We start from the raw sequence: 13,988 nt of genomic DNA, 5'->3' as shown, positions 1-13,988 counted from the left end.
GCATATTATTAATCATGTTTTAATGATTTCAGACATTACTTTTAATTTAAATTTGTGTCTTTAATTAAGTAGATAAAGGTAGTTATCAAATAAATAAAAATAATTATTTTTATGCTGTGACAATGGGCACGCTAAAGTAGATGCAATCAGTAGCAATGTTAACTCATAAATATATATGAATGCTCAATTCTATTTGCGGCCGATATAGTTCTTTCTTTTTTTTGTTTATTTATGTACAATATGCAGTAGTTCAACATGAAAGAATGTTTAGAAACAGTTAATATCTGTGTACAAACAGTAATATTTCAAAAATCTGAAGATGGTTGAATAAGCCGAAACGTTTCAAAAAACATAAAGTTGCTTAATTATTTGACCGCCACCCTAGAAAAAACTATATAATTTAAAAGTAACAGTCAGGAATGTAATTTAAATGTTATGTGTAGCTTAGCGTGTCTCTAACCACGTCGTTATTTTTATGATATGCTCTCTCTTGTTTCTCTGTGGTAGTGAGTGACCGTGATGACAGCTGACAGCTGGTGCAGTGACAGTTCTTCAGTCACTGTCGAAGCTTTTGTTAAGTTTAATGTCAGATTATCTACTTAAAAATCGTTTTTAATTGATAAATTTCAAGAAAAACAACTTTTAACTTGGTCACATTATTATAAGTACAATGTACGTATAAATATATTCACAATTTATTAATAAGTGTGACGGGACGTAATATTGTGGTTATGTTTTTCAGCAGGTGCAAGCCTTAATTCTTCCTAAAATTGTCCGTTTAACTAGAAATGAACAGTGATAGTGATACCGAAACATGGTTAAGTAACTGGGAACAACATTGTATCACATCCGTTGACGAACAACCAAATTATGAACAATTACTGATTACAGAAACAGATAATGCACATAGAACAATATGGGCTTCATTTCAGGACTCTGCAACAGCGATTGCACAACTATATAAAGGTATGTGTATGTAGGTATTTATTTATTTACTATTCTTCTGTAAGATGTAATATACCAGTGCTAAAGATTTCTATTAGTAATGATAAAAATCTAAGTGACATTTATGTTCTTTAAGACCGACATTCAAGTGAACCTTCTTCCTTATGGGCTCCATTTCAAACTGCAGCAGGATCGATTACTACCCTTTATAAAGGTAATATTATTATTATTACTGTTTGTCCATTTTTAAAATTATTTACTTTTAGATTCTTGTGATGTCTTGAGAAATACGAGTGAAGTAGCTATTCAATGTGGTTATCAGAAGAGGAACATAGAACTATTTAATTGGGCAAAGAAGAGGAGACGTCATATAAAGAGGGAAGATCTGTTAGCATATTTAGCTGGTAAACCGGTACAAAAAACAAATAGCCATTATCACCATTCTCTAAGTCATAGGTAATTATAATTTTTGACACAGTTCTGCAATAGATTGTTCATTTATAAATTTNTTTAAAAAGAAAGAAAAAAAAACAAGAACCTTAACAAATACTATTCTGTTGTTTAGTTTACTTAATCTTTGAGAGGAAACGTTGTATGTATAAAAAAAATGTGCTTTAGACACGATACCTAATGTATTGGAATTAATTTTTTTTTAATTTATAAGTAGATGTTTTTTCATATAGAGTTATACTACTTTTATCATTTTGTTAAGTAATTAAATGATACCTTTCATTTGATTTAAAAATCGATTTGATTACATTATTTCTGTTTTTTAATACCCTTCTTAGGGTTCATTACCAAAAAACCGTCTTTGCTCATTATCTTTTTAAATTACTTTATTTTCATTAGAAATGCAGTTTTGAAAATACAAAGACGAAAACCAGTGTTGGGTGAAATATTATATAAAGAAAAGATTTTATTTTCTAATTTACCCTCCCCTTTTGATTTACAATCAAAAGTGAGAAATCGCCTTTTTTTAGTTGTTAAAAAAATAAAAACATTTGGAATGTTGTGTATCTCGTCATTCTACGTTCATTAAAAAAGGGTGCGGAACGATCAGCCACACGTCTCACGTACGCTAAAAAACACAATTGAATAATTGTTTACTCTATTACATATTTTAAGTGGAACATTGTTATTTTATTCGAATATCCAAATTTGTAAATATTTAATATAATGATACAAACACATTTACGCTAATTTTCAAATTTGGCGCTAAAGAATCTGCATGTTTTCTACAGGGGCTATTCACGAAATGTTATCCGAGCTAAAGAATATTTTCTACAAACATGCTAGGAAATATTCCGTAATTTTCATTTATTATGTTAATTATAGTAGCAGTAAGTAACATTTTTTTGTATCAGATTACTTTAGAATTATTATTCACGTCTTTTTATTCAGTAAAAAAAATTGTTTGGCGATCCTTGTATAATTTGCTTTGTTTTCTATTGTGATATTCTATGGTTATGTTGTAAGGTTTGCACGTTATTTACCAGTTTTGTGGGGTTATATGTCTATTTTTTAACACTTGTTGATCATTAAAATCTTTATCATGTTTTGAAATCCTTTTTAAAGAAAACAATTTAGTTATTACATATCTTCTCGTTTTCCAGTATCCAGTTCGTTTCCTACTGCATTAAACTACCAACGGTTCGTACATTATTTTTGTAATTAATTAGATCATTTTAAAATGACGACAAAAATCGTATTAGTTATTGGAAGTGGAGGACGAGAACATGCTATTGTCTGGAAAATATCACAAAACGATAAATTAGAACGAATATTTGTGTGTCCTGGCAGTGCTGGAATTGAAACTGTACCAAAAGCCAAAAATGTTGACCTAAATTTAAAAAACTTCAAGGTGAGCTTTTTATGGAAGTCTTTAATTAATTACAACTTCAGACTTTCGTTAATCCATCTTCAATTAATTTAATTTAAAATATAACTTCAGTTAAAATAACTGCAATTAATTTTGATTTTAGAATCAACCTGTAAATGGAATAAGAGCAGTATTTTGAAACGTTAGGCAAACATTAATTAAAAAGTAAAATTTTATTTGTATATGAAGAAATAATCTAATCTAGTATTCTTGATTGAAGCTGCAAGGGGTCTTGCATCATGTATAAACACTTTTATCTTAACCTTTGCATAAGCAAAACAAAATCATGGCAGATTGTTGGTTTCAACACTTTTAAAATATTTTATCTTTGTGTTTTCGTCATGAATATTATTTAGTAGGAACGTAACTTAATTAAGCAATAATTACTGATTATTATTCTAGCACATGTTGCTCAGAAACATGTTTGTTCTGTTTGCTGATAAAATGTAATACGTATGTTTGTTACAAATATGTTTTTAAAAGAAGTTTTTAATTCCTATAAATAGCACAACAATTTTTGAGCAACACATAATTAATTTTGTTATAATAATTTAAATAATATGTATGTATAACAGAAGTTCTGAAGTCTTTGTTATTCTACATATACTCTAATAAACATCAGAAGTTTAAGTTGAATGTTAGGTAGAATACATTTATAAAATATTCCACATTTATTTATAATTTTACTTGTTTCATAAACTGTGTGGTATAATTGCTAGGAATATATTTTTGTAAGATCTAATAATTAATTTAATTTTCATTTCAGGAAATAGGTGAGTGGTGTAAAAAGAATAACGTCGATCTAGTTGTTGTGGGCCCAGAAGATCCCCTTTCACAAGGTATAGCAGACGTTTTGGATGAATATAAAATTCCCACGTTTGGTCCCAAGAAAAATGGAGCAAGAATTGAAGCAGACAAAGAATGGGCAAAGTTCTTCATGGACAAGTATTCTATACCGACAGCACGTTGGCAATCGTTTACTAATGCTGATAAAGCAAAACAGTTTATCAAATCGTAAGAAATTTTTTTATTTTGTACATTAAGTTAATTTTGTTCATTTTATATTATGTTTGTTTTAGGGCCGATTTTCTTGCTCTTGTGGTAAAAGCAAGCGGATTAGCTGCAGGCAAGGGAGTGGTAGTCGCTGAAAATGTCCAAGAGGCTTGTAAAGCTGTCGATGAAATTATAACAGCAAAGAAATATGGTGAGGCAGGCGAAACTGTTGTAATTGAAGAGCTTCTAGTGGGAGAAGAAGTCTCAGTAAGTATAAATTAGTTGTATATGATTACATATCAAAAATATTTGATACGCTTGCCTTTCAGTAGGTAATGTTCATTTTATTTAATTTAATTAATTATTACGTTTGTGTGTAGATTCGTTTTTGCCAATCGCTCTTTGTACCACTTCCATTTTCGTAATTTTGAGTTGATGAACTAACAAGATAGTTAGATAGGTCCATATCTTTCCCCCTTCGACGAGGGATGAACCTATCTGCTGTGCTTGAACTGTTCTTCATCTGGAATACAAAATTATCGTTCACTTATCCTGTACACAGAACAACAACTGGGATGTATTTAAATCAATTGTTTTAGCAAGTGGTAGGTAACACAAGCTTATTTTTTATACAACAGACAAATATCTAGTTTTCGTTAATGCGTTTACCTTAATTTATTACTCTTATCAATTTAATACACAACTGGTACACTTTAAAAGATGTTAAAATTAATTAAAAGGTTACATTAATAACAAGACGAATCTCCTGTTTGAAATACTATTATCTATCTCGTCCTTGTATGGAGAAAAAAAATTGATAATGATATTTCTTGTCTATTTTTAATCTATCATCCGTTATTTTTGTATAAATATCTATTCAATGCAATATAGAAACTGATTTAAAATTAATCTTCCTAACATTTTAATAAAAATTCATTTAAATTATATAGGGATTTCTTGAAAATTAATAGACTATCATTTCTTATCATTACAATTTATTTGTCCAAAAATTAAAAATGAGANTGTAAAGCTGTCGATGAAATTATAACAGCAAAGAAATATGGTGAGGCAGGCGAAACTGTTGTAATTGAAGAGCTTCTAGTGGGAGAAGAAGTCTCAGTAAGTATAAATTAGTTGTATATGATTACATATCAAAAATATTTGATACGCTTGCCTTTCAGGTATTGGCGTTTACTGATGGAACAACAGTGAGGCCTTTGTTGCCTGCTCAGGACCACAAGAAGATCTTTGAGAACGACTTAGGACCAAATACTGGAGGAATGGGTGCATATTGTCCATGTCATCTCATTGATTCCGACACTATGGATTTCGTTTACAAAAATATTCTTCAAAAAACTATTGAAGGGTTTAAAAAGGAAAAGATACACTTTGTAGGTATGTTAAATAAATAAACCATTAGTTATTTTAACGAACTAATATGCTTTGTTTTGTTGTAGGTGTTTTATATGCTGGTCTTATATTGACTGAAAAAGGGCCAAAAGTTTTGGAATTTAACTGCAGATTTGGAGATCCTGAAACGGAGGTGATTCTCCCACTTTTAGAGACCGATTTGCTCGAAGTTATGGTATCCTGTTGCCAAGGTAGGCTACACAATGTGGAACTGAAATGGAAAGAAAACTTAACAGCAGTTGGTGTGGTTTTGGCTTCACGTGGTTATCCAGCGAGTTCCTCAAAAGGAGACGTTATTACTGGTAAATTAACATTATTAAATGCATTTTTAATTATTATTAGTTAAGAGGTAATTTATTTATATTTTCTCGTTTTAGGAATCAGTAAGGTTGAAAGTTTACCAAACTGTCTCGTATTTCATTGTGGAACATTACAAAAAGACAGTAATACGTTTGTAACCAATGGAGGAAGAGTCCTTATAATAGTGTCTTTGAGCAGAGATATCCCTGTGGCAATTGGTCGAGCCCTGTTGTCTTGCAGTTTAATAGACTTCGATGGCAAACAATACAGGAAAGACATAGCACAAAAAGGAGTCAGCAGGTTGCCAGATAGATTAATAATCATGTACATAATTAATTCTATTATTTAATATTTTATTATTTATAGATCAATTTTAAAGCAGGGTACTTCAACGTATCAGGATAGTGGTGTAAATATAGCTGTTGGAAACAAGTTTGTCGATAATATAAAGCCTTTGACCAAAGCCACTTCGAGGGAGGAAGTTATTGGAGGATTAGGATCGTTTGGGGGACTTTTCGACTTGAAATTGACAAACTATCAACATCCCATTCTAGTCTCTGGTACAGACGGAGTTGGAACAAAACTTAAAGTAAATTATATTTTAATTATTTCCTTGTAAATTATTTACAAGTAAGTTGTTTTATTTAATTTATAGATTGCAGAAGAAATAAACGTGCATAGCTCGATTGGAATTGATCTTGTGGCAATGTGTGTTAACGACATATTGGCCCACGGGGCAGAGCCTTTGTTTTTCCTAGATTACTTCGCTTGTGGACATTTAGATCTAAAAATTGCTCAAGAGGTCATATCTGGGATTGCAGAAGGATGTAGACAAGCTGGATGTGCACTAATTGGTATGAAAAAAAATTGTCATTCATTTATCTTTTATTTAATTAATAAATCATTAAATTTTAGGGGGTGAAACGGCTGAGATGTCGGGTATGTATTCAGGCGATGAATATGATTTGGCAGGATTCACTGTTGGGGCTGTCGAACAGGACAAGTTGTTACCTAAACTCCAATTAATTAAGGACGGGGATGCAGTTATTGGTTTGGCTTCATCTGGAGTTCATAGTAACGGTTTCAGTTTAGTTAGGAAGACTTTACTATCTTCAGGAGGAAAGTTTGAGGACGTGGCACCGTTTAGTTCGGAAAATAAAAGCTTTGGTACGTTACTTTGGATATTTTGTAATGGTTAGTTGTTTTTTTGACCCAAATTAATAGTATTTTTGTTTAAGGGGAGGAATTTCTTAAACCGACGAAAATTTATGTAAAGTCTGTCTTGCCTTTAATGAAGAAAGGAAAAGTGAAAGCTTTCGCTCATATAACAGGTGGTGGGTTGGTTGAAAACGTCCCCAGGATTCTATCAAACAATTACAAAGTAGAAATTGACGCAACCAATTGGGAAATTCCCCCTGTATTTGGTTGGTTAGCTGCAGTGGGTAAGGATCCCCTTTTAAAGCCTTTTCTTAAGGATTTACTTTGCTAATAATTCGTAATTCTTTATCTAAAGGCAATATTAACGAAAAGGAGATGCTGAAAACCTTTAATTGTGGAATTGGAGGGGTTTTAATAGTTGACAACAAAGATGTCGATGAAATTCTTAAAAGTTTCCCTAAATCTGAGTCCTTCGTTATAGGATCAGTTGTGCAAACAAATGGTACGCCAGTATGCATTTGTACAAATTATTTATTTTAATTAATTACGCTTTTTTATTAGGATCTGAAAAAGTCCATATTAAAAACTTTACAAAATCCATGGAGCAAGTAATGCGCCCTTTCATCCCTAGTCTAATTTTGAAGCACTTGCAACCAAAAAAGAGGGTTGGAGTTCTTATTTCCGGGAGCGGTACTAATCTACAATCATTAATAAATGCTACCAAGGATCCAACTCAGAATATAAATGCAGAAATTGTTGTCGTCATTTCAAACAAACCCAACGTGGATGGACTTAACCGAGCTAGAAGAGCTGACATTCCAACAGTTGTAAGTTATTCAAATCGATTTATTTGAATTAAGTATACGCAGTACTGTTGTTAGTTTGTCTTTGATTGTTTTAGATAATTCAAAATAAAGAGTATAAGACTCGTGAAGAATTTGATTTGGCAGTACATGAAGAACTAGTTAAGAGGAACGTAGATGTAATTTGTCTCGCTGGTTTCATGAGGATCCTTACTGGAGAATTTGTGAGAAAGTGGCGAGGACGACTGCTGAACATACATCCGGCCCTTCTACCACTTTTTAAAGGGACTCATGCCCAAAGACAAGCCTTGGAAGCTGGAGTACGAGTGTCAGGCTGTACTGTCCACTTTGTAGAGGTAAGTTCATATTATATTAGTATGGGGGGCTCTAAATTTGTTATGAAAGAGTCTACAACGAATTAAATAATTTCGAGCCTGGGGTAAAATGTAAGAATACTTTTATATTATAATTTTAAAAAGTAATTATTCATTTCAGGAAAACGTAGATGCCGGGGCAATTATAGCTCAACAGTGTGTACCAGTGTATCCTAACGATACTGAGGAATCGTTAACTGAAAGAATAAAAGAAGCTGAACATAAATTATATCCGTCCGCTTTAAATTTGTTAGTTTCAGAGACAATTAAGTTAGGTACTGATAAAAAGTTATACTGGAAATAGAATATTAGAATTAATTGCTCATTATTATTTTTTTGTAATGTAATTGTTTGATAATACAGTACAGTAATTTATAGCTAGACATTTGATATATCTATGTATAAATTGAACAGTTCAACAACCGTCTATTAAACGATATTTTTTACTTTTAAATTAATTTTCTTAACTATGTATACATTTAGCTGTAAGAAAGAAAGAAGTGTATTTCATCTTGTGACTTAGTTAATGAGGATTGCTATATTAATTTCCTTAAGTAGAACGAATAAAAAAAAGAGAAACAAATACTAACTGAACAGGCAGAAAAAGAACTTTATTTTTACTCACATTACAAATGTGTAACTGAACACGATAAATACAGAAAAGATCTATAATTCAAGAAGTATTGTAAAACATACAATGTATTTCAATATATAAATAATGATTGGGTTGGGAACACATAACTGAATGAATGAAAAAGATCACAATTGACTAGTTACGTTGATTACTTAACTTTTCGCCAATTTTTATAACTACATGTACTTTCGACAACAAAAAGTGCCCTCACATATTTAAACATATCTACAAGCCTTTGGTTTTATGATTTATGATTAATTTTATGGTTGTTGAAATTATAACACATCGCAGTTCAAGAATAACAGACACTGTCACATTACTATATTAGATACATTTATTTCATGAGTTGAAGAAGGAAGGTAGGCCTAAACACTTATACGTTTAGCACGTATTTTTTCAGAAACATAAACCTAATTTGGAGGCTTTTCTAGAGGAAATGAACGACGACATCATGGAACTGCAGAGATGGCATCGTATAAGCTCAACAATCCATAAGAACTACTACAGATATGTCGAAAACCATTAACATTATTATTTAAAAAGAAATGTATACTTAAAACATACCAAATTCTTGTTTTAAAATAAAATTTAAGCAATTTTAGTAACAATAATAGCGGTTGTAAACAACAACATAACCCATAAGCAACCCACTGTCATTTAAGTAAGCTTCGATAAAATATTGAGATTTAAAAATGTTTATTGTGAATAATTAATTTAAAACCAAATAGTAGCATGTGTTAGAAAGCTCTCATAAACTAATTGCAACGATATTTTTCAATTTAAGTTTCAGAAAACAATTTTTTGTAAGTAAATCAGTTCATACAACATCGGACATTAAAAAGAACGCACCTATTCGATTTTGTTTATGAAAATAATAATAACACTAAATACCCAACATGACTTATGCTCTCCTAATACAAAAGTACGAAATTTTGAAATGCTCACAATTATCAATGATTCCCGGCGCATCCACCATTTTTTCAAATATAATTTTATTTGCGGTGCCACTAAAATTTTCAAAATTTGTATTAGGAAAGCATAAGTTAATAAAGTTCTTTTTGTAACTTTTTTATATTCCTAATTACTTTGTTCATGTTTGTGTAATATTTATAATTGTATATTAATTGTTTTTTAATTCAATGCAGAAAAAGGGAAGCAGGTTCTAAATGAATACATCAAGGCTTTATTTTGTTTTATAAATAATTTATTCATTTGAATAACTACAAGATAACTATGCTATGTATTACCTAAAAAAAATAAATTATGATACTCAATAAGATTGCAGAAGGATGTAGACAAGCTGGATGTGCACTAATTGGTATGAAAAAAAATTGTCATTCATTTATCTTTTATTTAATTAATAAATCATTAAATTTTAGGGGGTGAAACGGCTGAGATGTCGGGTATGTATTCAGGCGATGAATATGATTTGGCAGGATTCACTGTTGGGGCTGTCGAACAGGACAAGTTGTTACCTAAACTCCAATTAATTAAGGACGGGGATGCAGTTATTGGTTTGGCTTCATCTGGAGTTCATAGTAACGGNTACCGAAAATTTAAATATTATATTTATATTGCTTTTAGTGAATTTCATTAACATAGAGATCTTCATATTATCACCATTTAGTCCTTTTTATTATCATCAATTTGCATTAAATAAAACACTGAAACCCAAAACTCCACATAAAAACGTTTAAAAAACCTAAAGGGAGTTAAATACCCAAGGTTTCAAACAGGCTGGGTATGTTTTAGGGGCTGGGGTTTGAGGGAATTCTCACTATCAAATGTGACTGTAGGGTAAGACAGAAAATGGTAAATATTCAACACCAAACAGAGAAGAAAGAGCTGTATATTGTGTATGCTTCCAAACGTATCTGGTGGATGTTATTCATTGTTAATTCTTAATTCTTCTCCCTATATTACAAATAATTCCCTAATGTGCTAATGTATACAACCTTGTATACACATCTGTAACTTGAGTGTCTAACTTTACATCCCCTTTTTTAAAGATCCAGCTTATGTTGTGATTTGAGTAGTCGATGCATTTTCTTTTTGTTCACAAAACCTTCCTCAAAATCTGTTTCTAATGAATAACAATTTTTTTCAATGCTGAACTCATATTTTTAGTCTTCAACTCCAGAATAGTTTCTTGAAGTGGACTTTACTGGTTCCATTGAATCATCTCTACTTCATGAGAGAACATGGAGTCTAGTTCATTAGTTTTACTTTCTAAATTTAAATAAATCTTTATATTCCCATTCTTCTTCCCTATTTTTACATTCTCATTTTTCTCTTCTTCCCAAGGTACAATAATTCCATAATGTATACAACCCTTTATACACATTCTCACTTAGGTTGCCTACTTTTAGAGCAGAGGCGTTCAATATTCACAAAATTTAAACTTATTTAAAATGGAAAGATTTGCCCTTCTCCCTTTAATCAAGGATGGCTTTCCTAGTATAGTTAGGTAGCTTTGCTAGGGTGTGGGGGCCCAGCCCGCCATTTGATTACCACCCCAACGTGTCAATTTTGGTAATCCCATTAGAGATCAACTAATTTTCTAGTAAAATTGATAAATTTTGGAATTAAATTCAAACTGTGGAGTATAGTTGATGGATGTCTAACGATGGTGCTAAATTTAAAGTGAAAAGGAACCATTAAATATAGAATAGTTGATATTTAAAATAGAAATAAAGAAGTTACCAAAAAAAAGAACGAAAACGGTTTATTTTCTTTTTTGGGTTGGGTAATGAGTTCTGCAGAGTGGGCACTGCCCACCCTTGGCTCCCTAACTACCTCCAACTCTATAAATGGGTGGTTTAGCGAAGCATACACAATACACAACCCTTTCTTCATTATTTGATATTGAACGTCTACTCTTTGTTATATTATCCTTAAATAAGAGTGACCTCCCTTCAATCTAATCTCCAAACCCCCCCCCCCCTTAGTGGTTTAGAATCACATGTTCTCATTCGTTTTAGGAGAGGGTATCTTGACTATTTATATATATAACAGGCTTTGGGGGTCAAAAAGCATTGTCAGTAATTTTGGGTTTGGTTCCTTTAGTTCAGATTCACAAAACTCCATTTGATATTCTTATACGATTTTGGGCATTCATTTTATTTCGTAACTAATTTATTTACCATAACTTGGGTCCCACGGCTGGATCTCTCCAGATCCAAAAATCACGAACAGCGTATTCCCCACTATCAGTATAGCTGCTGACGTTAAAAATATTATCATCCAGAGATAAGTGTCTTTCTAAAAAATGAATTCAATCACTTGATATCATATCTGAGGACAACCGCTATTGATTGTATTGCGTTACAAAATACAGTCCTTCGATTAAACTGATAAAATATTTGACACAATTAGAAAAGCATGAGAAATACCTCGTCGGTAACAACCCATTGCACACAAAGAGGACCAAGAATTGCCATTGTAACAGCAGATCCAGTAGTGATTCCCATAAGGGTTCCAGAATGTGTTGGTGACATGTCCACATGATTCACAGTAAAGCCACTTAAAGCAGCGGCGTTGAGTCCTACAGCTAGTATCAGAAGTACCATGGTGACAGTTAAAGAAACGTTACCATAAAACGACAGGAAAATTAGTGCTATAGCGGGACCGTACATCCCTAAAATATACACAATCTCACATTACACAGTTGCATCTTTGGACACATATTATTTACACACCTATACTGTTGAGAATTTTTCTCACAGTTCCAATAGTAAAAATCGCACGATTTATCAAAAAATCCGCCAAAAAACTGTAAGCAAACGAAAACAACCACATGGCGAAATATGGCTGTGCTGACAGAAGACCGTTCTGATAAAACATAATTTACTAAAATTAATATCAGACAAGCATACCTTTACGTTATCAATTGCACATAAAAAAACTCACCGCAGAAATGTCTAAATCGAACATGGCGTTAATGTAACTGGGAATTTCCGTGACCATGATCCAGAAACCCCAATTATGAGCCATTTGCACAAACATAAGGGACCACAGAGGTGTCGACTTAAGAAATGACTTCCAAGGGGTTTCAATGTCCTAATTAAAGAAAAGATAAAATTGTACTATGGAGTTCTGGAAATAATAAACCTTAGGCTTTATCTACGTATCCAATGTTCAAAATGTTCTACAACCTCTTTCGTTTTAATACTAGCTAAGTACTTACTTTGGGTTTTTCGCTTTTGAAAAAGGACTTTTCGATGTATTCCAGTTCTTCTATGCTGATCGATTTATGCTCCGAGGGACTGTTGGCCCCCAAAAAGAACCATGCAACCACCCATATGAGTCCCAAACCTCCGAAGAAGAAAAAAGCAGAGGGCCACCCATACGAACTGTTACAGAACCATCCTGTTATAGGCATCGACAGTGCCGTTCCCAATATAGTCCCTAAAAATTATTCAAAACTATGACGATTATTATATAAGACACTTTTGATAGTAAATCAAATAATCTCAAGAACGTTAGTTTAAAGATCGTCTAATCTAAAATGGGAGGTCCACTAACTAATCCTTCATGTCTTAGGACCTTCCCTTATTGATTAATTGCTGCAGGATTTCATGGTCAGAATCAATATTGGTAGAATTATCTACCAATTATTATTATTTATCAACTTAGCCCATAACCAGCAAGCTCGGAAAAACCTCCAATGTTCATATTTCCCTTATTGATTCCTATGACGCGCTTCTGTTTTCCTGTTCTTTTTAATACTTTCTCATTTCTAACCTTTTCTATTTTTATCATCCCAAAGGGTTAAGGAATCCCAAAATAGTATTTACCGGAATAGACAAACGAACCCAGCCGTGATCTTTCTGACGGCGGAACCCATTTACCCAAAAGGTTTGATGTCCCAGGCAAGAAGAACCCTTGAGTCATCCCCTGTACTATCCTACATATCATAACACCATATGATCCTAATCGGGCCATAAATGGTATTGCAATTGTAAATATCGAGCAGATGATCGTTGCAATACAAAATGGCATTTTTGGTCCATATTTCGTAGCTATATATCCAGCTGGGAATAGAGTTACGATATTACCCCAAAAAAACGAAGATAAAATTGTACTTTTATCATTCCAATCGTACGTCTGCAAAATATTCAGAAAAAAGTTCTGATAAGTGCATAGCAGTATTAGCATCTAGCAAGGAGGACTTAGAGATAGCGTTAAATAAAGTGGAAGCGGTATTGACAAAACATTACTGTATGAAAATAAACAAAATTAAAACTAAAGTACTGGTATGCAAGGGTAAAAAAGGTAGGGAAAGGGCGAATATAAAGATAGGAGACGAAAAATTAGAAGAAGTGGCTGATTTTAGATACCTAGGAAGTCAGATAAGTGAGGATGGAAGGAGTAGTATAGATATAAAGCAGAGGATAGCGCAGGGTCGTGTCGCCTTTAATAAAAAGAAGTCACTTCTATGCTCGCGAACGGTTAATTTAGAAATTCGAAAAAGGTTGTTAAAGGTGTATGTT

General features: G+C 32.3%; 3 protein-coding genes and 1 long non-coding RNA gene across 10 annotated transcripts in view; 2 read left to right on the top strand and 2 right to left on the bottom strand.

Annotated features, from left to right (window-relative positions):
• Positions 1-522: 522 nt before the first annotated feature.
• Positions 523-1,426, top strand: LOC112906517 (UPF0472 protein C16orf72 homolog). 2 transcript variants are annotated; one of them, XM_025980756.1, is made up of 4 exons: positions 523-672; positions 746-966; positions 1,082-1,159; positions 1,212-1,426. In XM_025980756.1, exons 2-4 carry the CDS (start codon positions 789-791, stop codon positions 1,403-1,405), a joined length of 450 nt encoding a protein of 149 aa, XP_025836541.1. In that variant the 5' UTR covers positions 523-672; positions 746-788; the 3' UTR covers positions 1,406-1,426. The 2 variants fall into 2 exon arrangements, with proteins under 2 accessions (XP_025836541.1, XP_025836540.1); XM_025980755.1 differs by having other exon boundaries at positions 743-966.
• Positions 1,427-2,448: 1,022 nt separating this feature from the next.
• Positions 2,449-8,316, top strand: LOC108736128 (trifunctional purine biosynthetic protein adenosine-3). Of its 4 annotated transcripts, none has more exons than XM_025980752.1 (15): positions 2,450-2,806; positions 3,591-3,838; positions 3,904-4,028; positions 4,881-4,936; positions 4,999-5,212; positions 5,275-5,529; positions 5,605-5,827; positions 5,894-6,116; positions 6,183-6,381; positions 6,443-6,694; positions 6,766-6,969; positions 7,041-7,187; positions 7,247-7,512; positions 7,587-7,844; positions 7,984-8,316. In XM_025980752.1, the coding sequence occupies exons 1-15, from the start codon at positions 2,636-2,638 to the stop codon at positions 8,164-8,166; spliced, it is 3,024 nt and encodes a 1,007-aa protein (XP_025836537.1). In that variant the 5' UTR covers positions 2,450-2,635; the 3' UTR covers positions 8,167-8,316. The 4 variants fall into 4 exon arrangements, with proteins under 4 accessions (XP_025836539.1, XP_025836537.1, XP_018323933.1 ...); XM_025980753.1 differs by lacking the exon at positions 2,450-2,806 and adding an exon at positions 3,377-3,466; XM_025980754.1 differs by lacking the exon at positions 7,984-8,316 and having other exon boundaries at positions 2,449-2,806; positions 7,567-7,659.
• Positions 8,317-8,452: 136 nt separating this feature from the next.
• LOC108736131 lies at positions 8,453-9,487 on the bottom strand. Its single transcript, XR_001937690.1, has 2 exons — positions 9,061-9,487; positions 8,453-8,997 (listed from the first exon to the last, which is right to left on the bottom strand). It is a non-coding gene; the product is annotated as an uncharacterized LOC108736131 (long non-coding RNA).
• A 2,102-nt stretch (positions 9,488-11,589) lies between these two features.
• The window catches only part of LOC108736082 (putative inorganic phosphate cotransporter), a 43,801-nt gene continuing 41,402 nt past the window's right edge, over positions 11,590-13,988 (bottom strand). For all 3 annotated transcript variants that reach the window (XM_018468374.1, XM_018468372.1, XM_018468371.2), the window contains exons 3-8: positions 13,293-13,602; positions 12,683-12,903; positions 12,406-12,555; positions 12,195-12,327; positions 11,889-12,133; positions 11,590-11,757 (exon numbers count right to left, since the gene is read on the bottom strand). In XM_018468374.1, coding sequence (XP_018323876.1) covers positions 11,632-11,757; positions 11,889-12,133; positions 12,195-12,327; positions 12,406-12,555; positions 12,683-12,903; positions 13,293-13,602 — 1,185 coding nt within the window. In that variant the 3' untranslated portion in view covers positions 11,590-11,631. The remainder of the gene's footprint in view (positions 11,758-11,888; positions 12,134-12,194; positions 12,328-12,405; positions 12,556-12,682; positions 12,904-13,292; positions 13,603-13,988) is intronic.

This window comes from Agrilus planipennis, unplaced genomic scaffold, assembly GCF_000699045.2.
Source record: "Agrilus planipennis isolate EAB-ADULT unplaced genomic scaffold, Apla_2.0 scaffold8, whole genome shotgun sequence".
In the NCBI taxonomy this organism is placed as follows: Eukaryota; Metazoa; Arthropoda; class Insecta; order Coleoptera; family Buprestidae; genus Agrilus; species Agrilus planipennis.
This window is presented reverse-complemented; position numbering and strand designations above follow the sequence as displayed.